The sequence below is a fragment of the Oncorhynchus keta genome, chromosome 1 (genome assembly GCF_023373465.1).
Source record: "Oncorhynchus keta strain PuntledgeMale-10-30-2019 chromosome 1, Oket_V2, whole genome shotgun sequence".
Taxonomy (NCBI): Eukaryota; Metazoa; Chordata; class Actinopteri; order Salmoniformes; family Salmonidae; genus Oncorhynchus; species Oncorhynchus keta.
The window spans coordinates 26293585-26320800 of NC_068421.1; the positions used below are offsets into that span (position 1 = coordinate 26293585).

General features: G+C 41.3%; 1 protein-coding gene and 1 long non-coding RNA gene across 6 annotated transcripts in view; one reads left to right on the forward strand and one right to left on the reverse strand.

Moving 5' to 3' along the window:
* Positions 1 to 16271, reverse strand: part of LOC118359585 (uncharacterized) — a 23719-nt gene extending 7448 nt beyond the window's left edge. For 2 of the 3 annotated variants that reach the window (XR_008137697.1, XR_004820707.2), the window contains exons 1-5: positions 15691 to 16271; positions 3235 to 3332; positions 2988 to 3068; positions 2679 to 2838; positions 1850 to 1959 (exon numbers count right to left, since the gene is read on the reverse strand). This is a non-coding gene — a long non-coding RNA (uncharacterized LOC118359585). Of the gene's footprint in view, positions 1 to 1849; positions 1960 to 2678; positions 2839 to 2987; positions 3069 to 3234; positions 3333 to 15686 lie in introns of all 3 variants that reach the window. The other variant, XR_004820718.2, reaches the window with a different exon arrangement.
* Positions 15389 to 27216, forward strand: part of LOC118359484 (heat shock cognate 70 kDa protein-like) — a 13267-nt gene continuing 1439 nt past the window's right edge. Inside the window, exons 1-9 of one of the 3 annotated variants that reach the window (XM_035738026.2) lie at positions 15389 to 15536; positions 17205 to 17414; positions 17515 to 17720; positions 17898 to 18050; positions 18188 to 18743; positions 19152 to 19354; positions 19577 to 19775; positions 21129 to 21361; positions 21535 to 22074. In XM_035738026.2, the coding sequence (XP_035593919.2) occupies positions 17210 to 17414; positions 17515 to 17720; positions 17898 to 18050; positions 18188 to 18743; positions 19152 to 19354; positions 19577 to 19775; positions 21129 to 21361; positions 21535 to 21723 (1944 nt within the window). In that variant the 5' untranslated portion in view covers positions 15389 to 15536; positions 17205 to 17209 and the 3' untranslated portion in view covers positions 21724 to 22074. Of the gene's footprint in view, positions 15537 to 17204; positions 17415 to 17514; positions 17721 to 17897; positions 18051 to 18187; positions 18744 to 19151; positions 19355 to 19576; positions 19776 to 21128; positions 21362 to 21534; positions 22075 to 27216 lie in introns of those variants that run through there. The other 2 variants (XM_052519821.1, XM_052519830.1) reach the window with 2 other exon arrangements.

The following is a 27216-nucleotide window of genomic DNA, read 5'->3' on the forward strand; positions in this document are numbered from 1 at the left end:
GGAGGAGTGCAGCCAAAAAAAGCCCTGCCAGTCAACTAGGCATTCAGTACACACACCCAAAGAGAATCCAAGCAGTTCTGTACACACATATCACGCCAAAAGAGTGTTTTCGTCTAGTGATGGATGTGAGAAGTTAGACTACTAGTACTTAAATCTGTTACTAAAACTGTGCTTTGTTATGCTGCTGGTTTAGGTTTTCTTTAGACTTTTACTTTGACTGAACTAATATTGTATTTAGGCTACTGAATACACAGAAACCAAAAGATAGGTGCCAGGTGAAATTTCTTAAATATGAATCTGTCAAGCAAGTGCATACAATATTTGCTCTGGCCTTTAGCTATCAAACATTTACTCTGACTGGCAGTCAGCTACCATACAAATGATTCTTACAAAAATCTGTACATGCCATATGGGAACTATACATTTAGGTGTGTAGAAGTTTACCTCTAGTGCCCTGCTGCTACTTCAATTATAAAATGCTATATTTCTGTAACATTATGCATGGAATGTTGCTTAATTATTTCTCACCTAACATGTATAACATTGTAACCATCCTTTACTCATGAACTGAGAACTAACCATCCTTTACTCATGAACTGAGAACTAACCATCCTTTACTCATGAACTGAGAACTAACCATCCTTTACTCATGAACAAAGAACGAACCATCCTTTACTCATGAACTGAGAACTAACCATCCTTTACTCATGAACTGAGAACTAACCATCCTTTACTCATGAACAGAGAACTAACCATCCTTTACTCATGAACAGAGAACTAACCATCCTTTACTCATGAACTGAGAACTAACCATCCTTTACTCATGAACTGGGTACTAACCATCCTTTACTCATGAACAGAGAACTAACCATCCTTTACTCATGAACTGAGAACTAACCATCCTTTACTCATGAACTGGGTACTAACCATCCTTTACTCATGTTACCAAGAACTAACCATCCTTTACTCATGAACTGAGAACTAACCATCCTTTACTCATGAACTGAGAACTAACCATCCTTTACTCATGAACTGGTAACTAACCATCCTTTACTCATGTTACCAACAACGAACCATCCTTTACTCATGAACTGAGAACTAACCATCCTTTACTCATGTTACCAAGAACTAACCATCCTTTACTCATGAACTGAGAACTAACCATTCTTTACTCATGTTATACCAACAACTAACCATCCTTTACTCATGAACTGAGAACTAACCATCCTTTACTCATGAACAGAGAACTAACCATCCTTTACTCATGAACTGGTAACTAACCATCCTTTACTCATGTTACCAAGGACTAACCATCCTTTACTCATGAACTGAGAACTAACCATTCTTTACTCATGTTACCAACAACGAACCATCCTTTACTCATGAACTGAGAACTAACCATCCTTTACTCATGTTACCAAGAACTAACCATCCTTTACTCATGAACTGAGAACTAACCATTCTTTACTCATGAACTGAGAACTAACCATCCTTTACTCATGAACAGAGAACTAACCATCCTTTACTCATGAACTGAGAACTAACCATCCTTTACTCATGAACTGAGAACTAACCATCCTTTACTTATGAACTGAGAACTAATCATCCTTGACTCATGGATTGAGAACTTCCCATCCTTTACTCATGAATTCAGAACGAGCATCCTTTACTAATTTTACCCATAACCTGCCACTGTATCATGCATTCACAACAGCTGTCTACGTGTTCTGGGAATGTAAAATACCCCACTGACTGTTAGCTAGGAGACTGGTCCCAGTCTTCAGACATGTCAGGAGAGACGGTGTCCCTAGTCCTAGACCATATTTAATTGGAGGATGGATAACCTTACCCTCCTCAGGAACAGACCAATGAACAGGGCCACGGAGAGACAGATCACAGCCAGCACCGAAGTTGTGACGGCCATATGGCCCATTGGGCTTCTTTGGGACTGGGGGGAGACTGTTGGAAGGACAGGAGGGATATATCAACACTGTAGCCAATGGGCACTATTTATTTTATTTTAATGAAAGCCATAGGCTTTGATGACTGTGATAATCAAGGGCAACTTGGAAGAATTTTTTACGTTGTGAAGCTGTTGGAAGACCTGTAGCAGAGGGAAACAGAATAAGGTGGTGAAGAATGAAGTGACTTACATCCATTTAATTACTCATACTGTATGAGCAATGAGGTGACTAATCCATTTCACTCTCATCAAGTGTCATTAATTCATGTCTGATATATCATTCATGTCTGATATCATATCACACCACTGGTCCAGTGGTATAGTATGGCTGCACCTTTGTCCCCTCTTTCTCCTGGAGAAATCTGAACAATTCTGAGATCAAAGAGACAGAGTTCAGACAGGAAGTCAGTTTTCTGTTCCTATCGGTTTGAAAAATTTGTCAAGTCAGTTGAATAAGCTTAGAATAGCATAGGGTTGTCTAATAAATTAGAGTTCTTCAGAGGGTAATAATGTCTGTGAAACCCAGACTCTAGGCAACAGTTTTTAAGCCGGAACATTAGAACGTTGTTGTAGGCATCCCAGATGTCTAGAGAGTCAAAAGCAATATGGTGAACGTGATCGTGACCGCCACAATGTACTGTCGCAAAATGTTTCGTTTTCTTTCTCTGAGTGAAGGCAGTGACCTGTGTGTTATTTTCGAATTGTTGATACTTACAGGCAGTAAGGACGAACAGGAGGACACCTCACAGAGTTGGGTGACAGTGCAGGTAGAAAGTGGCGACGGTCATGTTCTTGTGTTCAATGAAACGGAAGGTGTGCATGCTGAGACGCTCCATTCAACTCGACCCTGGTTTGTTCATCATGTGTATGTACACCTTCAATGAGACAAGAGATATGAGTCATACACATACTGTACTCATACACGATTTAGGCGTGACCGGAAACAAAAAAGGCTTCAGTTTCAGTTGCAGAGTTATCATAAATCTATAGAAATTAAACTGGGTGAATAATAATTTTGACTCACCCAACAAAGAGGTCATAGTAGGTGCTGTTGTTGTGAACGGGACTTGTTGTTGTGTAGCATCGGTCAAGCAGAACGTGGAACCTTTGGAGAAGGAAGAGAGGGACTGATTCTAGGATGCCGTATAACTACAGCACTTTTTTTTCTTAAAGATATTTGTTTTTTTTGTGATACATTGTACATTTTGCAGTATGGTACTTTACAAAAGGATTTTATTTAGGTAGATTTAATCTGCGTGTTGTAGTCCTACCTCTCTGTTAGATTGGTGGCTTTCACCCCCACAAAGATTCGGGTCTTCAGATTTATTCCATTCTCTGGAACAATGAGTTTCTGAGTGTAGTCAGTGTCCTGTTTCACAGCAAAACACCAGTCTATTATAATCATGTTAAAGATAAGCATGTATAAGAATGTTACAGACACACATACATGGTTTACACTCAATAATGAACACTCTTTTCTCTGTATATATCAAATCAAATCAAGGAACCCACCAGATACAACCCTAAATCCGTAAACATGGGCACCCTCATAGACATTATCCTGACCAACTTGCCCTCTAAATACACCTCCGCTGTTTTCAATCAGGATCTCAGTGATCACTGCCTCATTGCCTGTATCCACTATGGGTCCCCGGTCAAACCGCCACCCCTCATCACTGTCAAACGCAACCTAAAACACTTCTGCGAGCAGGCCTTTCTAATCGACCTGGCCCGGGTATCCTGGAAGGATATTGATCTCATCCCGTCAGTCGAGGATGCCTGGTCAGTCTTTAAAAGTAATTTCCTCATCATCTTAGATAAGCATGCCCCGTTAAAAAAATGCAGAACTAAGAACAGATATAGCCCTTGGTTTACTCCAGACATGACTGCCCTTGACCAGCACAAAAACATCCTGTGGCGGACTGCAATAGCATCGAAATAGTCCCCACGATATGCAACTGTTCAGGGAAGTCAGAAACCAACACGCAGTCAGTCAGGAAAGCAAAGGTTAGCTTTTCAAGCAGAAATTTGCATCCTGTAGCTCTAACTCCCAAAAGTTTTGGGACACTGTAAAGTCCATGGAGAACAAGAGCACCTCCTCCCAGCTGCCCACTGCACTGAGGCTAGGTAACACAGTCACCACTGATAAATCCATGATAATCGAACATTTGAATAAGCATTTCTCAACGGCTGGCCGTGCCGTCCTCCTGTCTACTCCAACCCCGGCCAAAAGCACCCCCCCCGCAGCTACAAGCCTCCCCAGCTTCTCCTTCACCAAAATCCAGACAGTAGATGTTCTGAAAGAGCTGCAAAACCTGGACCTGTATAAATCAGCTAGACAATCTGGACCCTCTCGTTCTAAAACTATCCGCCGCCATTGTTGCAACCCCTAATACCAGCCTGTTCAACCTCTCTTCCATATCGTCCGAGATCCCTAAAGATTGGAAAGCTGCCGCGGTCATCCCCCTCTTCAAATGGGGTGACACCCTAGACCCAAACTGTTATACACCTATATCCATCCTGCCCTGCCTATCTAAAGTCTTCAAAAGCCAAGTTAATAAACAGATCACTGACCATTTCGAATCCCACTGTACCTTCTCCGCTCCGAGCCGGTCACGGGTGCACCTCAGCCACGCTCAAGGTACTAAACGATATCATAACCGCCATCGATAAAAGACAGTACTGTGCAGCCGTCTTCATCAACCTGGCCAAGGCTTTTGACTCTGTCAATCGGCAGACTCAATAGCCTTGGTTTTTCTAATGACTGCCTCGCCTGGTTCACCAACTACTTTGCAGACAGAGTTCAGTGTGTCAAACCGGAGGGCATGTTGTTCGGACCTCTGTGTCACGCCCTGGCCTTAGTATTTTGTGTTTTCTTTATTATTATTTATCTTTATTAAAAGTGTTCAACCATAACCATGCTGCATTTTGGTCCTCCTCTCCTTCCCAGGAAGAAAACCATCACACTCTGGCAGTCTCTATGGGGGTACCACAGGGTTCAATCCTCGGGCCGAGGATATATCAATGATGTCTCTCTTGCTGCGGGCGATTCCCTGATCCACCTCTATGCAGACGACACCATTCTGTATACTGGCATTCTTTGGACACCTTGCTAACAAACCTCCAAACGAGCTTCAATGCCATACAACACTCCTTCCGTGGCCTCCAACTGCTCTTAAACTGGATACTTTTATTTCCCTCACCAACTTTAAACGACAAAAAAAAAAGCCATGAGGTCGAAGGAATTGTCCCTAGAGCTCAGAGACAGGATTGTGTCGAGGCACAGATCTGGGGAAAGGTACCAAAAAAAGGTATGCAGCATTGAAGGTCCCCAAGAATACAGTGGCATCCATCATTCTTAAATGGAAAATATTTGTAACCACCAAGACTCTTCCTAGAGCTGGCCGCCCGGCCAAACTGAGCAATCGGGGGAGAAGGGCCTTGGTCACGGAGGTAACCAAGAACCTGATTGTCACTCTGACAGAGCTCCAGAGTTCCTCTGTGGAGATGGGAGAACCTTCCAGAAGGACAACCATCTCTGCAGCGCTACACCAATCAGGAATTTATGGTAGAGTGGCCAGATGGAAGCCACTCCTCAGTAAAAGGCACATGACAGCCCACTTGGAGTTTGCCACAAGGCACCTAAAGACTCTCAGGCCATGTGAAACAAGAGTCTCTGGTCTGATGAAACCAAGATTGAACTCTTTGGCCTGAATGCCAAGCGTCACGTCTAGAGAAACCTGGCACCATCCCTACGGTGAAGCATGGTGGTGGCAGGATCATGCTGTGGGGATGTTTTTCAGCGGCAGAGAATGGGAGACTAGTCAGGATTGAGGAAAAGATGAATGGCGCAAAGTATAGAGAGATCCTTAATGAAAACATTTTCCAGAGCACTCAGGACTTCAGACTGGGGCGAAGGTTCCCCTTCCAACAGGACAACGACCCTAAGCACACAGCCAAGACAACGCAGGAGTGGCTTCGGGACAAGTCTCTGATTGTCCTTGAGTGGCCCAGCCAGAGACCAGACTTGAACCTAATCAAACATCTCTGGAGAGACGCTCCCATCCTACCTGACAGAGCTTGAGAGGATCTGCAGAGAAGAATGGGAGACTCCCCAAATAAAGGTGTTCCAAGCTTGTAGCGTCATACCCAAGAATATTGTGTGTAGAGTGATGAAGGGGGAAAAACTATTTAACACATTATAGAATAAGGCTGTAACGTAACAAAATGTGGAAAAAGTCAAGGGGTCTGAATACTTTCCGAAGGCACTGTATGTTGTATTTTCAACATGGCTATGTACTTAATTATTAAGTATTTTTTAAATAAATGTTTCATATTTTGGCAAGGATCTCTGTCAGTAGACATACCTACAATGACGCTTTAGAATGCAAGACTAAAAGTGATTTACTGTATTAACATGGTGAAAAGAAGTACACGAATGTACAGACAATTTCATTACATATCCTCTGAGAGTAATTGTATGATTGTTGTGCTGATTAAAGCCAATTGACTTCAACAAAGTTGTGGATCTGATATAGATCCACAGGATGAGCTCAGTGCTCGAGGAACAACTTGATGACATAATTCATGTAATTTTATGTCTGTCTCAATTGAGTTACAATCAAGTCCACACCAGGCACATACTGTCCATGGGAAAGAGAGCCGTGATGGTAGGTTGGATGAAAGGTGTTAATATAAATGTGTTAATAGCCATTAATGGTGTTATGTAAAGACTACATAATGAATAGTCTCGGGCATAATGTAACAAGTACATTCAAATCAAGTACACTACCATTCAAAAGTTTGGGGTCACTTTGAAATGTCCTTGTTTTTGAAAGAAAAAAAAAGAATTGTCTATTAAAATAACATCAAATTGATCAGAAATACAGTGTAGACATTGTTAATGTTGTAAATGACTATTGTAGCTGGCGAAAGGAGGCCCATTAGCTAATCCAAGTCATTTCAAAAGGCTAATTGATCATTAGAAAATCCTTTTGCAATTCTGTTAGCACAGCTGAAAACTGTTGTGCTGATTAAAGAAGCAATAAAACTGGCCTTCTTTAGACTAGTTGAGTATCTGGAGAATCAGCATTTGTGGGTTCGGTTACAGGCTCAAAATGGCCAGAAACAAATAACTTTCTTCTGAAACCTCTCTCTCTCTCTCTCTCTCTCTCTCTCTCTCTCTCTCTCTCTCTCTCTCTCTCTCTCTCTCTCTCTCTCTCTCTCTCTCTCTCTCTCTCTCTCTCTCTCTCTCTCTCTCTCTCTCTCTCTCTCTCTCTCCCTCCCTCTCCCTGGGGTGTGAGTCAGATGGTGTTCTCTGCTCTCATCTCGTGTACTCTAGTTTCCCTGTTCCATTCCATCCAAGCACAAACAACATGAGCAATGGACAAACAAACCCCACATAGCAACAGGGGACTGTTTACATGTTTTGACTTGCTTCGGTTCCTTTTTCATGTTATGACACCTGACTTTTCGAACAGTAAAATAACGATAACTATAATTTCTTCAGTTTAGTGTCATTACAGTTTTTCTCAATTGCTAAAACACTAAAACCCATTGGCTGAACAAAGTTCTCAGTTGCCTGGACTCATTTAGCTAATTATGCAGTCTGTTGTCAATACCTTAAACCATTTCACATGGTAAAACACAATTTGCAGATCTAAGTTAGACTTTTCAGCAAAACTCTAAACACAAGTGGCAACAATCAAATACAAATAGAGAAGACATGTCATTGATTGAACACAACCACTCAAAATTGATTTAACCTGTTTCAAATGATGTGACACAACCAATATAAGCCAGTTCAGAGAGCAAACAGGTTGTTGAAGGTGGGAAGGAGAAAGTCTGAGAATGGATAGAAGAAACAATGTGAGAAGACGAGTGCGTATGTGAGGTGGGTGACGAGGAGGAAGAGGAGGAGGAGGGCAAGAAAGAGGAAGAGGATGACGAAGAGGAAGAGGAATACAAAGAGTGGAAATATCTGATGAAATTCGAGCAACAATTATAGACCATGTTCAAATCAAATTTATTTATAGAGCCCTTCGTACATCAGCTGATATCTCAAAGTGCTGTACAGAAACCCAGCCTAAAACCCCAAACAGCAAGCAATGCAGTATAGAAGCAAAGCACGGTGGCTCGGAAAAACTCCCTAGAAAGGCCAAAACCTAGGAAGAAACCTAGGGAGGAACCAGGCTATGAGGGGTGGCCAGTCCTCTTCTAGCTGTGCCGGGTGGAGATTATAACAAAAGATGTTCAAATGTTCATAAATGACCAGCATGGTCAAATAATAATAATCACAAGCAGAACAGTTGAAACTGGAGCAGCAGCACGGCCTGGTGGACTGGGGACAGCAGGGAGTCATCATGCCAGGTAGTCCTGAGGCATGGTCCTGGGGCTCAGGTCCTCCGAGAGAGAGAAAGAAAGAGAGAAAGAGAGAATTAGAGAGAGCATACTTAAATGCACACAGGACACCGGATAAGACAGGAGAAGTACTCCAGATATAGCAAACTGACCCTAGCCCCCTGACACATAAACTACTGCAGCATAAATACTGAATTATATTCTTGTCCATGGACTGACAATGAGGGAAGCAGGACTTAGAGTGCAATCCAATTTGAGGCGATTTTCTGTGTCCACCATAGTAAGGACATTCAGAGAAGAGAACAGGTACAGTACACTTCTGTATTTTTGTAATTGCAAATTTACTGTACTATACTATATGCAGCTGTTTCAATAGACATTTGGAAAGTTAATCACTGTATGTATTGTACTGTGTGAATATGTTTTGTAACTGCACAACTACTTTTTGTAGAATTGCAAGGCTGCCACGTGCAGGTGGAAGGACAGCTATATTCACTCGGGAGCAAGAGGCCGTTATAGTTGGCATGGTCCTTCAAGATAATGCAATACGACTCAGAGAAATCCAGGAACGAGTGATACAAGACAACACACTTCCAGGGAATCGACAGTGTAAGCATTTCCACAATTGGCCGTGTCCTCCATCGTAACAGGATGCGAATGAAACAAGTATACAGAGTACCTTTTGAGTGCAACTCACCAAGGGTGAAAGAACTGCGAGCTCAGTATGTGCAAGTAAGTGTACATTCAGAAACATTTACTGTAATCCAGATTGTCTACAGTACTAACACATGCTATGTGAATGACATTACTCTTCAGTACATACAATGTATGTGAATCAGAAGCCTAATTGTACTCTACAGTATAGCACTGTCTCTGTATGACTTACAAAATCCTACATACAGTATATTGTATTTCTACACAGACAATATTTGACTTGGAATCCTTGGACAGACCCCATGAGTTCATCTTTGTCGATGAAGCAGGCTTCAATCTAACAAAGAGGAGAAGGAGAGGCCGAAACATGATTGGACAGCGGGCCATTGTTGAAGTCCCTGGTCAACGAGGTGGCAATGTCACAATCTGTGCTGCTATCAGCAACTATGGTGTTCTACATCACCATTTTACACTTGGGCCATATAACACCCAGCACCTTCTAAGATTTATTGCCAATCTAATAGATATTTTATTTGAGCTGCAGGTTCAAGAGCAGCAGGGTCAAGAGCTAAATGAGAATCCCATTCCCACCTATGTGATAGTGTGGGACAATGTCAGTTTCCACTGAGCTGCTCAGGTAAGGGAATGGTTTAACATCAATGGGCAGTTTATGAACTTGTACCTCCCTCCATGCTCGCCTTTCCTGAATCCGATTGAGGAGTTTTTCTCCTCTTGGAGATGGAAAGTGTATGATAGACAACCCTACACCAGAGTAAATCTGCTGCAAGCCATGGATTTAGCCTGTGGTGATATAGGTGAGGAATCATGTCAGGGCTGGACACGGCACACAAGAGGCTTCTTCCCCCGTTGCCTCAGGAGGGACAATATAGCTTGTGATGTCGACGAAGTGCACTGGCCTGACCCAGCCCAAAGATAAGAAGAAGCACATTGATCACATGTTTACTCATTTGAATGTTTTGCCCCTTTTAGTATTGTATACTGTAGTACAGTGCATTTTAGGCTGTATACCATACAATGGACAAATTGTATGGCCCTGAACATTGTGCTTTCCATTTATTAACAGTACTGACTGCTCAATAGATTTTGACTGGTTGCAGGTTCATATCAACAAAGAACAAGAATGACAGTATCACAGAGACAAAGGACAAAGAGACAAAGGACAAGTTTGTGAGATGCAGGGTACAGTACTGTAAAAATAGAGGAAGAACAAAAAACAAAATTGCAAAGAGCAAAGCAGAGTAGTAATTTCTGATCAATTTTGAGCTACTATGATAGAACATGTTTTCGTTTATCAAAAGAAAATGGCGGAAAAATATAAATATTTTTTTAGATAAAAAATGTACTTCTCCTTGAGAATTGTATGTTTTAAACAATGTGTTTTCTATTTTTTGGTGTATTGTTTACTGACTGCTTGTGAGTGTATATCATTTTGACCACTTTGTTTATGATTTGAGAGCAGTGTTTGATTTTGAACACAGGTAAAACTGCTTTGAGGCGAATGTTTCATTTTGCAAGAGGTCAGTGGTTATGTAAATAGTGCTTGAAGATGAGGTTTTGTGTTTAATATTTTCAGGAAATGGAGCAAGGTTTCAGAAATTGTGTTTTAGCAATTGAGAAAAACTGTAATTATATAAAACCAAACTCACATTATGTTGTTGATATGCAAAATGCAATGCATATTACAATTACATGGTAGGCCTATGCTTTTTGCTGACAGTATAAATTAAACAACTAAAGTGAAAGACCATGAGAGGTCATTCCACGAAATTAGTGTATTTTGCATCCCTTTGATATTTTAAGTAGAAATTGTGTACAAATATAGCATTTTTAAAGACTGTTAAATTAAATTAAGTGCCCATTAATATAGAACACATTGCATGTAAAATTCAATAACTCTGAACAGACTTTGTAAAGTGAAACAATTCAGCATTTTGACATGCATCCTCTGTGACTACGAGTAAGATTTTCACCCACTTATGCCCAACATTTCTCCAAGTTTTCACCATCATTGTAAAGCCCTTGATATTTTGCTGCTTTGAAAAATGTTATTTCTGAAGATTATTATTTATTTCATGTTATTAGTGATTCATATTTTGGCAAAAAACAACAACAACAACCTGTCCCTCATTTTAAGGTCAGCCCTGTTATGTGAACCAAACTCTTTTTTCAATATTTATCTCAGTAGGTAGGTTTCCATCCAATTACTGACAGATTTTCATGCGAATACTCAAAAATCTGCATAAAAACAATATGCTCATTTTCGCACCAAAGATGTGTTTCCATCAAATTTACTAAAAGGTTGTGCGTGATGATGTAATGAACATAAAAATAACTTTTTGAGGTTAAATTCCAATGTACTGAATAAAAAACGACAAGTTAAATGGGTTTCCATCGCATTTTCAACTCTACTGATGGTTTTCTCACAACAAATGTTGGGTTATATAGCGAGTGTGCCCGCTCGGGTATTGTTAGGTGCGCTCTAGTCAACAGTACTATCTGCGGATGTATAGTTTACATGATGAGATTATTATGGACAAAATAGCGAGTTTATTTGTATTTGCCAAGCATAGATTATCATGTAACCATATTTAGACCATTGATATTTATTGGAAAGGAGAATAAAGCACATCACCTTGCACTTTCCCGACCCTGTGAAGTTCATCATAATTTATTTAATCTTTAACTTCATAAACTGTATGCATTCCTGATGAGTTGTAGTGGGAGGACCACACAACATGTCATCACATGTCATCATGTGACTCCACGTGACTACTTTGGTATACTGGTGATTGGCCTATATCAATATTTGCGCATTAAAACGTTTCCACCGACATTTTTTGTGTAATTAATTTTACCACATAAAAACATCCACCTGGTCTAGCGTATTTTGTTTTGTCAACATTTGGAAAGTTTACAGAGAAATGCTGTTTTGAAAGGTTGGATGAAAACATTAAAAGGTTGAATGAAAACCAGTGTCAAATCATGGGCAATTTTTTTGTGTTTGTGGTGGAAATCTGAGCGGGTCGAGCATGCACTACCGGTCAAAGGTTTTAGAACACCTACTCATTCAAGGGCATTCTCTCACTCTTGGCATTCTATCAACCAGCTTCGTCTGGAATGTTTTTCCAACAGTCTTGAAGGAGTTCCCACATATGCTGAGCACTTATTGGCTGCTTTTCCTTCACTCTGCGATCCGACTCATCCCAAACCATCTCAATTTGGTTGAGGTCAGGAGATTGTGGAGGGCATGTCATCTGATGCAGCACTCCATCACTCTCCTTCTTGGTAAAATAGCACTTACACAGCCTAGAGGTGTGTTGGGTCATTGTCCTGTTGAAAAACAAATGATAGTCCCACTAAGCCCAAATCAGATGGGATGGCTTACTGCTGCAAAATGCTGTGGTAGCCATGCTGGTTAAGTATGCCTTGAATTCTAAATAAATCTCTGAAATTGTCACCAGCAAAGCACCACCACACCATAACACCTCCTCCTCCATGCTTTACGGTGGGGAAAACACATGTGGAGATAAACCGTTCACCCACACCATGTCTCACAATGACACGGCTGTTGGAACCAAATATCTCAAATTTGGACTCCAGACCAAAGGACAGATTTCCACTGTCCATTGCTCGTGTTTCTTGGCCCAAGGAAGTCTCTTCTTACGTGTTTCTTGGCCCAAGGAAGTCTCTTCTTATTATTTGTGTCTTCTTATTATTTGCGCATACTGGATGCTCTGGCGGAGGAGTAGGGTTGATCCGAGAGTTCTGACCGCACAACGGCAGTAGTGGAATCTTTGCAGAAATTCGACCATGATGGCCTGATTCACACAGCCTGCCTGACTCACAGAGATGTGTCTTTTACTTGAATTTCTGTGAAGTATTTACTTGGGCTGCAATTTCTGAGGCTTATACTCTGCAGCAGAGGCAACTCTGGGTCTTCCATTCCTGGGGCGGTCCTCATGAGAGACAGTTTCATCACAGCGCTTGATGGTTTTTGCGCACTTGAAGAAATATTCAAAGTTCTTGAAATGTTTCATATTGACTGACCTTCATGTCTTAAAGTAATGATTGGCTGTCGTTTCTCTTTGCTTATTTGAGTTTATCACGTTCTGACCTTAGTTCCTTTGTTATGTCTTTGTTTTAGTGTGGTCAGGCCGTGAGTTGGGTGGGTTGTCTATGTTCGTTTTTCTATAATTTGGGATTTCTGTGTTTGGCCTAGTATGGTTCTCAATCAGAGGCAGCTGTCAATCGTTGTCCCTGATTGAGAATCATACTTAGGTAGCCTGGTTTCACTTTGGAGTGGTGGGTGTTTGTCTTCCGTGTCAGTGCTTGTTGCCACACGGGACTGTTTCGTTTATTCACGTTTATTGTTTTGTTCCAGTGTTCTGTTGTGTTTTGATTAAACATTATGGACACTTACCACGCTGCGCATTGGTCCTCCGATCCTTCTCGCTACTCCTCAGGAGAGGAGGACGAGATCCGTTACAGAGCTGTTCTTGCCATAATACGGACTTGGTCTTTTACCAAATAGGGCAATCTTCTGTATACCCCCTACCTTGCCACAACACAACTGATTGGCTCAAATGCATTAAGAAGGAAAGACATTTCACAAATGTACTTTTTAGAAGGCACACCTGTTAATTGAAATGCATTCCAGGTGACTCTCATGAAGCTGGTTGAGAGAATGCCAAGTGTGTGCAAAGGTGTCAAGGGTGGCTATTGGAAGAATCTCAAGGGTGGCTATTGGAAGAATCTCAAATATAAATATATATTTTGATTTGTTAAACACTTTTTTTTGGTTACTACATGATTCCATATGTGTTATTTCATAGTTTTGATGTCTTCACTATTATTATACAATGTAAAAAATGAAGAAACTCCTGAATGAGTAGGTGTTCTAAAACATTTGACCGGTATTGTAACTTCCAATAAATAGGTTAGTCCTAAATATTTCAAAACTAAAAGCATTGTATATAGGAAAAATCATTCACTAAACCTCAACTAAATATTGTAATGAATAATGTGGAAATTGAGCAAGTTTGCTTGAAGTAACCCTGGATTTTAAACTATTATGGTCTAAACATATACAACAGTTGCTAAAATGGGGAGAGGTCTGTCCATAATAAAGCGCTGCTCTGCTTTCTTAACATCTCTATCAACAAGGCAGGCCCTACAGGTCCAAGTTTTGTCGCACCTGGACTACTGTCCAGTCATGTGGGCACAAAAAGGGACTTAGGACAATTACAATTGGCCCAGAACAGGGCAGCCCGGCTGGCCTTTAAATGTACACGAAGAGCTAACAATAATATGCATGTCGATCTCTCCTGGCTCAAAGTAAGTGGAGAGATTGACATGTTGAATGCACCTGAGCGGTCTGTTTAAACTACTAGCACACAGCTCAGACACCCATCCATACCACAAGACATGCCAACAGAGGTCTTTTCACAGTCCCCAAGTACAGAACAGACTATGGGAGGCTCACAGAACTACCTTGAGCCATGACTACATTCAACTATGCCACATCAAGTAAATCATGCAAGCAGTAAATTCGGATTTAAAAAAGAGATACAAATACATCTTATGGAACAGTGGTGACTGTGAAGAGACACACACAGGCACAGCCACACACACATGATAACATACGCACTATACACACATGGATTTTGTGTTGTAGATATGTAAAAATAGAGGAGTGGCCGGAGGGCATGTGTTCGTAAATTCACTCTGGAGTGCCAATGTACTCCGAGTGTTTCTATCGGAGCGTTCAGACTGCATACTGGAAGCTCCGGCGGAGGAGTAGGGTTGATCCGAGAGTTCTGACCTCCCAACGGCAGTCATGAACCCAAGCTAACTGGCTAACGTTGGCTAGCTTGATAGCTACAGTACTTCAGACACAAATGAGAGAACACCTCACTCTGACCATTTTACTTGCCCTAGAAAAGCTGGTTAGGCTGTTTCCATTTTTTTCCAGAGCGTTGGTGACTGCAACTGTGCTTCTCGCAACAATTGAATTACTCTCAGACAAGAGTGCTCTGAAATCGGAGACAGCCAGAGTGAATTTATGAACGCACCCATAATGTGTTGTGAAATCTGTTGTGAAATGTAATGTAATGTTTTTAATTGTTTATAACTGCTTTAATTTTGCTGGAACCCAGGATGCTGATGTTTTGGTAGGCCATCATTGTAAATAATAATTTGTTTTTAACTGACTTGCCTAGTTAAAGGTAAAAATAAATAAAATAATAGGTTGTAATACGGTGAAATTGTTAAGGTGGGATGGAGTTTTGGCCTGCCTCGGACATCACCATCACTTTTTTTTGTGACACTTGCATTCAATTAACTGCCCCTCCCTGTGGCACACAAGAAGCTTGACTTGATTGGCTACATCGCTCAGTTCTAGACTGTTCTGCCGAAATCTTTATATACCTCAGAAATCACCAGCCCGCCCAGTTTCTGCGAGAATATTGTAGATGCGGAAACCTTCGGTACTGTTCAGGGTGAAGCTACATTTTCTGTCTGATTTCTTATCTTTAATAAGGTAAGTATTTTTAAATTGAGGTTGAATATCAGCATTACAATGGTTGGAGATGGAAAAACAGTAAGTTAGGCTAACAAGCTTGAAGCAATACTGAAACTGCAAGCATAAATGGCTATATAAGGCATAATCTGGATTCACAGGAAACGTTACCTACGGTTGGGTTTCATATTCAAGTCTCCTGTAGAATCGCCATATTCAACGTCTCCTGTAAGCCCAAATACTAATTGAAAATGGCTACATTATTTTTTGAACGCAAAAATAGTTTCAACGATTGCGTCATCGGATATGGCAGTTTCAGTTTGCTTGCAGTTTAAAGGGACGCTCTCTTGTTAGGCTAACTGTGAAGAAGGCTTGCCTTCCAACATTAACCAATTCAGTTGAACAATTGGTTTACTCTGTCGATGTAGCCCAATGTGCTGGTAACATATGTTCGAGTTTAAATAATTGCGTGTGAAACTTATTTTAATGGCAAGCCTATCAAGTCTAGCCTACGTGAGTTGGATGGTGATGAAACGGAACTGAATGTTCCAGCAATTTCCCAACTCACCCGCAGCAGGGCAGAGCCCTCAGTGACACAACTCATGGCAAAATGTTTGTTTTGTATTTGAGTAGGTGATAGTGAGGAATCGCTTCCAGTATTTGTTCTTCGTGTTAATTTGGTTAAAGTGTTAAGTATGGAGTTACTTTAGCTATTCAGTTAAAACAGGCGGACATAAAAATAAAAAAAACGTAAACAGTAACGTGACTTGCACTTAACCCCCCCCCCCCCCTTTCAACTGACTGGATAGCTACTTTGAGGAGAAATGTACTTTCTATGCCTGTGTTATGTGGTTGGGCCACCTTAAAATGAATGCACTAACTGTAAATAGCTCTGGTTAAGAGTGTCTGTTAATTACTAAAATGTAAAATGCTATAATAAAGCACGTCCTCTTTACCCCCATGCCTACTCCCAACCTGTAACTAGGGAAACACACTTCACGCTGCTTCGATACCAAAGTTACTTTGTCTTAGCAGGTTATGAGACTAAGGTTAGCGAAATGGCTCTTCTAACCTGCTACTAAAATAACTGTCTGTATCAAGACGAAATGCTTTGAAGAATGTCTGGTTGAAAGACAGCTGTTGCACTGAAGGTCAAGACAAGGATGAGTCTTTGGAATGCAGAATCACATTAGTGGAAACTAAGACTGTTCTCAGGACAGACCTGTTTGTATCTAGATTTGTGGGGTTGGGACAATTTTAGCAATTTCTAACCCTTTTCCTAACCTTAATCTAATTATCCTAATATTATACATTCATTCTCCTAACATGCCACATTAATTATCCTAACCTGTTTCTTAAGTTCTCATAAACCTGCTATGAAAATTCACTTCCGCTAGTAAAAACCGGCAGACCTGCCTTGAGAGCAGTGTGAGTATCCAATAATGCAATACTCCTTTTTGAACAGGTGGTCCCGGGGTCTTTCAATGACACAATAGGCTACGACAAAAAGTATGAACTTTTCTGAAAATAGCATCATGTGTCACAGGCCTATACCAAAATAGACCCAACTTGACCAGTTGTACAGAGTTGTCCCAGAGTCTACCCTCAGGATCTCTACTTTTACTTTTACAAAAATCTCTACTTTGCCACCACACGGTTTGTTTTAAAGATATCGCTCTTCATTTTCAGACACCATGTCAAAGGGACCAGCAGTTGGCATTGACCTGGGCACCACCTACTCATGTGTGGGTGTGTTCCAGCATGGCAAAGTGGAAATCATTGCCAATGACCAGGGCAATAGAACCACACCCAGCTACGTCGCCTTCACAGACACAGAAAGGCTGATTGGGGACGCTGCCAAGAACCAAGTGGCCATGAACCCCACAAACACAGTGTTTGGTAAGATATTCACTTGGAGAAATTGATCGAATACCATGTACGGTATATAAGATGTACTTGTGTGGCATTAACTCTTGTTTACCCCCTTATCTTTTCCCAGATGCGAAGCGGCTGATTGGGCGGAAGTTTGACGACAATGTCGTCCAGGCAGACATGAAACACTGGCCGTTTACAGTGATCAACGACTCGACACGGCCCAAGGTCCAAGTGGAGTACAAGGGAGAGACCAAGGCCTTCTACCCAGAGGAGATCTCCTCCATGGTGCTGGTCAAGATGAAGGAGATTGCAGAGGCCTACCTGGGCAAAGTGAGCATCACAACAGTCCTATCACTCTGTCTTCATAGCAACGCATGTTATGGTCTTTTGGGTGTTACTGAATGATTTAACAAAATATAAATGCATTTTTCTCACACTGTAGAGGTGACTTTCAAAAATGAAGACTGTTTTGTCTGTTCACTTAGTTGTAAATATTTCCTCCTGCAGACTATAACCAATGCAGTGGTCACTGTGCCAGCTTACTTCAACGACTCTCAGCGCCAGGCCACCAAAGACGCAGGGACCATCTCAGGTCTCAACGTACTCCGCATCATCAATGAGCCAACCGCTGCTGCTATCGCCTATGGCCTGGACAAGAAGGTTCATTTATATATATTTATCAACACGAACAACAGTACTTAGAACTCAGAACTGTAATGCATACCTGAGGCCCATGTGTTTTGAGAGACAAATTTCACCCTAAAAATAATTTAACTCACAAAAGAAAATGTTTTTAGGTGGGAATGGAGAGAAACGTCCTAATCTTTGACCTGGGCGGTGGTACGTTTGATGTGTCCATCCTGACCATCGAAGACGGGATCTTTGAGGTGAAGTCCACTGCCGGAGACACCCATCTTGGAGGAGAGGACTTCGACAACCGCATGGTCAACCACTTCATCTCAGAATTCAAGCGCAAATACAAGAAGGATATCAGCGACAACAAGAGGGCCGTGCGTCGTCTGCGCACTGCCTGTGAGCGTGCCAAGCGCACCCTCTCCTCCAGCACCCAGGCCAGCATCGAAATCGACTCTCTGTATGAGGGTGTCGACTTCTACACCTCCATCACCAGGGCTCGCTTTGAGGAGCTGAACGCTGACCTGTTCAGAGGCACCCTGGACCCCGTTGAGAAGTCTCTTAGGGATGCCAAGATGGACAAAGCCCAGGTCCACGACATTGTCCTGGTGGGAGGCTCCACGCGCATTCCCAAGATTCAGAAGTTGCTGCAGGACTTCTTCAACGGGAAGGAGCTCAACAAGAGCATCAACCCTGATGAGGCTGTCGCCTATGGTGCAGGTGAGGCTCTTTATTTTTCTAGCTCCCTCTTTTATCTAAAGCTTTGCCCAGTAAACCTTCTTGTCAACTGTCTTTTCCTGTTCTACCATTTCTAACCTTCATCCAGAGAAGCCCTAATCAAATCAAATGTATTTATCTAGCCCTTCTTACATCAGCTGATATATCAAAGTGCTGTACAGAAACTCAGCCTAAAACCCCAAACAGCAAGCAATGCAGGTTTAGAAGCACGGTGGCTAGGAAAAACTGCCTAGAAAGGCCAAAACCTAGGAAGAAACCTAGAGGGGAACCAGTCTGAGAGGTGGCCAGTCCTCTTCTGGCTGTGCCGGGTGGAGACTAATATCGAAAAGACATTGTACATTCTTTGATGGTTTGTTTAAGAATGAGTGATGACCCCGTGTCTGTTGACAGCTGTCCAGGCGGCTATCTTGTCTGGCGACAAGTCTGAGAACGTGCAGGACCTGCTGCTGCTGGACGTCACACCTCTGTCCCTGGGCATTGAGACGGCCGGAGGGGTCATGACTGTGCTCATCAAGAGGAACACCACCATCCCCACCAAGCAGACACAAACCTTCACCACATACTCAGACAACCAGCCTGGGGTGCTCATTCAGGTGAGCGGAACGTACTTATGACTCATTCCTAGGTATCTCAATGGGATTGTGTCCATGAGTGTCAAAATGTTAGCATATACTCTAGTTGATATTTAAGTTGAATTTGGATCAATATTGACCCACACACTAATTTATTTGTGAGTGTTTACATTAAAACTTGGGATTTGAATCAGAATGTATCCACATGAGTGTTGACCTGAGTGCGTGTCTGTGTCCTGTCAGGTGTATGAGGGGGAAAGAGCGATGACCAAAGACAACAACCTACTGGGGAAGTTTGAGCTGTGTGGGATCCCACCAGCCCCCCGGGGTGTGCCTCAGATAGAGGTCACCTTTGACATTGATGCCAACGGCATCATGAACGTGTCCGCCTCTGACAAGAGCACTGGCAAGGAGAATAAGATCACCATCACCAATGACAAAGGTATACTTAGTAGTAGTTACAGTTAAAGGACACATCTGATTTTCAAACAATAAATACTCACCCACCCGCCACTGTTTTGGGGGAAAAGTTGAGGGATGGGACTGGAGAAATGTGTACCCACTCTCAAATGTATAGACCTAGCTATGGATACAAGGACTGATCATCCATGATATCAAAATTCTAGTTTTAACCATATTTTGAGACTGAACAGTGTTTGTTTACAATTATATTGTTTACCGCAGTCAAGCACCCAAGCAAACTGGTTAACGTTGGCTAGCTTGCGACTTCCAGACACAAATGAGAGAACAGCTCACTCTGACCATTTTACTCGTCCTAGCATAGCTGGTTAGGCTGTTTTATATTTTATCCAGATCGCAAGTGACTGCAACTGCTCCTGGCAACAATTTAATTGCGCTTTTTTCCCAACGTTTACTGACATTGGCCATATTCAATGGCTGTTGAGCGTTTGTAAATTTGTCAGTTATTCTGCGCTCTGAATTTACCAACAACGTCTATCAACAGTTGTCTCAGTGACATCATTAACTTTCAAGACATGTAGCTAGCTAAACAATGATACATAATCCCAGCTCATGACATTACTGCCCTGCATGAATCTGCAGGCAACAAAAACCAGGTTCAGTGTTAGCTAGCTAACATTAGGCTATAACTAGCAAGGAAATTGATCTGCGGTACGAGTAATATTACTACAAAGATCATGCACGTAAAGTTCGCTAGCGAGCCAGCTAACATTAGCTAGCTCGCTAACAGTACACTACAACTTAAATGAAAATTACTTTCTAACAAAATTAGAAACGTGTAATATCTGAATATTATTTTTGGTTCCAACAGGGTACTACTGTTGGACTAGGCTCATGAGTCATTTTGAAGCTACTTTGAAGAATCTCAAATATAAAACATATTTTGATTTTGTTTAACATTTCTGTAAATAACTACATGATTCCATATGTGTTATTTCATAGTTTTGATGTCTTCACTATTACTCTTACAATGTAGAAAATAGTCCAAATAAAGAAAAACCCTTGAATGACTAGGTGTGTCCAAATGTTTGACTGGTACTGTGTGTGTAGATGTATATACAGTATATTCAAAAGTCCAAACATGGATGAACCAATCACAGATTGACATGTAAATCTATAGTCTGGGATCTGGTGATCTGTTCATGGCAATTCAATTTTTGATATTTACCCTTTGATTCTTGAACATCCAAATCCCAGAATGTAGCTTTCAATACTATGCCATTGTAAGGTATGCACACCATTTTTAAATAGGGATGTTCTCTCCAACCATACTTTAACAAAGCCTCCATCTCATTTTCTGTCCCTCTCGCCATAGGTCGTCTGAGTAAGGAGGACATAGAGCGCATGGTCCAGGAGGCTGAGCAGTACAAAGCTGCGGACGATGTCCAGAGGGACAAGGTGTCGTCCAAAAACGGCCTAGAGTCGTACGCCTTTAACATGAAGTCCACCGTGGAGGACGAGAAGCTCAAGGGCAAGCTCAGCGACGAGGACAAAGAGAAGATCATGGACAAGTGCAACGAGGTCATCAGTTGGCTGGATAAGAACCAGGTACAGTACTGGCCCTGGGCCTTTCAACCAGAATGGAGTGGGTTAACATTCATATTTAAAATCAATTATAGCGCTCGGAGTCCCTCATTGTAATTAGATTAAACAAATGTCTGGTGGTTCAACAAGGAGATTAGAGCACTAATCTACCTTTCTCGTTCTCTCTCTCCTTGTAGTCTGCAGAGAAGGAGGAGTTTGAGCACCACCAGAAGGAGCTGGAGAAGGTGTGTAACCCAATCATCACCAAGCTGTACCAGGGTGCAGGGGGCATGCCCGGGGGGATGCCAGGAGGGATGCCAGGGGCTGGTGGTACCACACCCGGAGGAGGCGGATCCTCTGGACCAACCATTGAGGAAGTCGACTAAACCATACAGAGTATACTTTTACTCCTGATTGGATATGGCTAAATAGTGGTCCACATTCTATAGCTTGGAATGGGCTGAACCTTTATTTTCACAATCTGCATAGACTACTTTTGTTTGTTTTGGTCATTCATCCTTTTATGCTGAAAGCAACCAATGAATTGAATATTTTTCATGGGCACTGTTCTACCTATTGTTAAACGTTTTCAGTTCAACCAGTGAATGGTTACTACTGTATACAGAGCATGTTTTTCACAAGTGGAATTCTGTGACTGCAAAATGTTTTTGCCTTTGTACTGCACTGTTGGCTTAAAAAAACTATTTAAAAAAAATAAAGAATCTCTTGAATTCACACTTCCAGATCCTCCTTTAATTTTGACACCTATGACAGTCTTGATGACCATGGTTTATCATTTAATGTTAAAGCTGTGCTATGCAGAAATCACTTGCCACTTCCTAGTGTGTAGAGAGAGAATCATTGTACCATCTAAACAGCTGAAATATATGTACATAACCAAAAATATTGTATACTCAGCTGTTTAAAGCTGGTGTACAAAACCGAAATGTAAAAGATGAAAAAATTAAACTTAAGAATGGGAAGCATAGAAAGGGTGCAAATAGAACATTTACTGCGTAGATGTGCTTTTATTGAGTGAATTTGGTCTGGTCAACCAAAAAGTTAGAATGCAGCTTTAAAGAAATGTTCTAACTTATAACTGAACATAATATTAACTGTGGTTTATATTCTTATCAGACCGATGAATACCACTTGAGAGACACAGACAATTTAATTAACTCTTGTTCAATAGAGGTCAGGTAAACAGGAAATTACGTAGGTGCCTAAACCCTGGTCTCAGCTGTTTTTTTTAATTTTTATGTCAAATTAGCAGGAGTTGGCATTTCATGCATCCTATAGGCACACATGTAAAATATACCTGTAAAAGAAAATGGGAAGACATTACCATTCAGTTCATGGACATACTGTCCACTGGATTATTTACTTATGTGAAGAAAAATAATATTCAAATGAATCATGTTGGACAGAGCCATCTCAAATGGCACCCTACAGGACACCTACATCACCCGATGTCACAGGAAGGCCAAAAAGATCAAGGACAACAACCACCCGAGCCACTGCCTGTTCACCCCACTATCATCCAGAAAGCGAGGTCAGTACAGGTGCATCAAAGCTGGGACCGAAAGACCGCTATCTCAAGGCCATCAGACTGTTAAACAACCATCACTAACAAAGAGACTGCTGCCAACATACATATTCAAATCTCATGTCAGTTAAGAACAAATTCTAATTCGGCCTAGGAAGAGTGGGTTAACTGCCTTGCTCGGGCAGAACGACAGATTTTTACCTTGTCAGTTCAGGGATTCGATCTTGCAACCTTCCGGTCACTAAATCCAACACTCTAACCACTTGGCTACCTGCCTAGTGGTTAGATGAAGAAGAGGATGCCGGCCAGCAAACGTCTTGTCAAACCCACTGAAGGAGGAGGAGCGTGTGAAAGCCATGACGCCGATCACGATGCCAATGAAGCAGGCCAGCAGGGAGAGGATCATGAAGGCATGGGTGGCATCCCAGTACGCTGGTGACAGAGAGGACACAGAGAGGGCAAGGCTGATACTCACAGTACAAGTACTTACCCAATAAGCATTACTACTATTCCTGTCTACTACTGAATTACATTTCACACTTTACTCAAATGTGACATCACTTAACATTTACTTATTACACAATATTCAATATATTGCACCAAATATTGAAATGTGATGATTTATTCCCAACTGAACCTGCTCAAATAAAATGAGCTGAGCCAACTCCAGCGCAGTACAACCCTCTGCCCATGAAGCTGTACATCCTGCCAAGCACAGGAGGAGGAGACAGTTAGCCTACAGCACAACTGGCTGGGACACTGAAGCATCTCTACACACTACCATCTCATGGCTGGTGAATACAGCATAGAGTAACACAACATTTCATGCTTTGAATAGTTGAAAGGGTCTGAACCAATTACATTTTCCAAAGAATAATCTTTCAAGGTACACATTCATATTCCACTTGTTTTACCACAGGCCTGCTGCTTTTAGACAGTTTGTTAGAGCAAGGTATTTTCAAACGTGGCACATAGTTTTAGCTTGATACACTGTATTTACCCTGACATGACTGATCTGTCTCTCTTCTGTCCTCTCTCTTCTGTCCTCTCTTCTGTCCTTTCTATGAAGAAATATTAACTTTAAGTCACCTACATTATGCCAAAGCACACACATGACGTCAGATTTTAGGTAAGTAATAACCTACCTTTAATTATCCTTTTTGAAAAAAAGTCAGAAATTCCAATAATACAGGGGGGTTGTCAATACACTCCGGAGCCTGGTATTTCCCAGCCTGGCAGGAAAGTTTAGCTTGTGCATTGGAAACCAGGCAAACAAACTGCCCCGAGGCACAATAGAGCATGCTGAGCCACAACCAATCACAGGGGATGAGTTTTGTGTTTTAGGGAATCTGCTGAAAATACAAAACTATTGAAGTGCTGGGTAAGTCACAGAAATACTGATAACACAGGGGTATAATTCAAAATGCTGCACTGCCATCCACAGTGGACATGGGTTGGCAATAGGCACTATTTCACATAGTTATTTCACACATATTTTTTGTAAGTGTTGTTGGGGCTCTCATTTTGGGAAAGTTCAATTTAGATAATCTTATCCCTCACAACATCAGGTGTTAAAGTATTCAAATCTTTATCGAAACTACATTTGAACTCCCAAAACTGCTTACAATTAATTAAATTTAAACTGGCCAGTAATTCTCTGACCTTGATCCAAAAAGCAGCTTCAAACACACTGTGATGAATATGAGTCACTATGTAACACTCCTCTGCTAGGGTAGCAGGTGTCTTGAACAAATGATGGTACATTTATTTTATAATCACAAACAGTGATTCAAGTTATTCAGTGCTATTCCATAATTAACACATTTTGAGTAAAAGCGATCAATAATTATGTATTCAAACACTTTTGGTGGAGAGTCAAGTCTTTTGGGAGGTGGGAACATAATCAGAAAACATTTTATCAAAACATTTTACACGGAGAGGTCTGAAATTCTTGACAACCTTGATAAAGTTGAGCAAAAATGACTGTATGAAATAAATAATTCAAATACTGAGCTATGCTCAAATAAATGGGAAAATGTTATGATTTTAAACTCATACAATTGCTCTCTAAAATGTAGGGGAGGGGCCATTAGATGAATGCAAGCAAAAAAATCTGTTTTCATTTCAATATCAAATCATTTTTGGGTAACAATTTAGTACCTTACTGTGATTGTTTTCAATTTAAAAGGACAAAAATAAACAAAAATAGATTCTTAGCAAAGAGACATTTCTCAAGCAAGAACTAAGCTAGGACTCTGGGAGTGATCTGAGTGGGGAGGGGAAAACTGAAAACAAACTGTTATTGGCAGACAAGTTTGGAACTCTCTTTCTTATTGGTCCATCAACTAATTTAACCCTTGGTGATGTCGCTAAGCAGTCGAAAACTCCATCCCACCTAATCAATTTCACAGTATTATTCCAACCTCATAGTGTAGACATTTATATATATATATATACAGTGCCTTGCGAAAGTATTCGGCCCCCTTGAACTTTGTGACCTTTTGCCACATTTCAGGCTTCAAACATAAAGATATAAAACTGTATTTTTTTGTGAAGAATCAACAACAAGTGGGACACAATCATGAAGTGGAACGACATTTATTGGATATTTCAAACTTTTTTAACAAATCAAAAACTGAAAAATTGGGCGTGCAAAATTATTCAGCCCCTTTACTTTCAGTGCAGCAAACTCTCTCCAGAAGTTCAGTGAGGATATCTGAATGATCCAATGTTGACCTAAATGACTAATGATGATAAATACAATCCACCTGTGTGTAATCAAGTCTCCGTATAAATGCACCTGCACTGTGATAGTCTCAGAGGTCCGTTAAAAGCGCAGAGAGCATCATGAAGAACAAGGAACACACCAGGCAGGTCCGAGATACTGTTGTGAAGAAGTTAAAAGCCGGATTTGGATACAAAAAGATTGCCCAAGCTTTAAACATCCCAAGCACTGTGCAAGTGATACTATTGAAATGGAAGGAGTATCAGACCACTGCAAATCTACCAAGACCTGGCCGTCACTCTAAACTTTCAGCTCATACAAGGAGAAGACTGATCAGAGATGCAGCCAAGAGGCCCATGATCACTCTGGATGAACTGCAGAGGTCTACAGCTGAGGTGGGAGACTCTGTCCATAGGACAACAATCAGTCGTATATTGCACAAATCTTGCCTTTATGGAAGAGTGGCAAGAAGAAAGCCATTTCTTAAAGATATCCATAAAAAGTTTTGTTTAAAGTTTGCCACAAGCCACCTGGGAGACACACCAACCATGTGGAAGAAGGTGCTCTGGTCAGATGAAACCAAAATTGAACTTTTTGGCAACAATGCAAAACGTTATGTTTGGCGTAAAAGCAACACAGCTCATCACCCTGAACACACCACCCCCACTGTCAAACATGGTGGTGGTAGCATCATGGTTTGGGCCTGCTTTTCTTCAGCAGGGACAGGGAAGATGGTTAAAATTGATGGGAAGATGGATGAAGCCAAATACAGGACCATTCTGGAAGAAAACCTGATGGAGTCTGCAAAAGACCTGAGACTGGGACGGAGATTTGTCTTCCAACAAGACAATGATCCAAAACATAAAGCAAAATCTACAATGGAATGGTTCAAAAATAAACATATCCAGGTGTTAGAATGGCCAAGTCAAAGTCCAGACCTGAATCCAATCGAGAATATGTGGAAAGAACTGAAAACTGCTGTTCACAAATGCTCTCCATCCAACCTCACTGAGCTCAAGCTGTTTTGCAAGGAGGAATGGGAAAAAATGTCAGTCTCTCGATGTGCAAAACTGATAGAGACATACCCCAAGCGACTTACAGCTGTAATCGCAGCAAAAGGTGGCGCTACAAAGTATTAACTTAAGGGGGCTGAATAATTTTGCACACCCAATTTTTCAGTTTTTGATTTGTTAAAAAAGTTTGAAATATCCAATAAATGTCGTTCCACTTGATGATTGTGTCCCACTTGTTGTTGATTCTTCACAAAAAAATACAGTTTTATATCTTTATGTTTGAAGCCTGAAATGTGGCAAAAGGTCGCAAAGTTCAAGGGGGCCGAATACTTTCGCAAGGCACTGTATATACCGTTGAAGTGAAAGGTCTACATACACCTTAGCCAAATACATTTAAACAGTTTTTCACAATTCCTAACATTGAATCCTAGTAAAAATTCCCTGTCTTAGGTCAGTTAGGATCACCACTTTATTTTAAGAATGTGAAGTGTCAGAATAATAGTAGAGAGAATGTCACGACTTCCGCCGAAGTTGGTCCCTTTCCTTGATCGGGCAGTGTTCGGAGGTCGACGTCACCGACCTTCTAGCCGTCGCT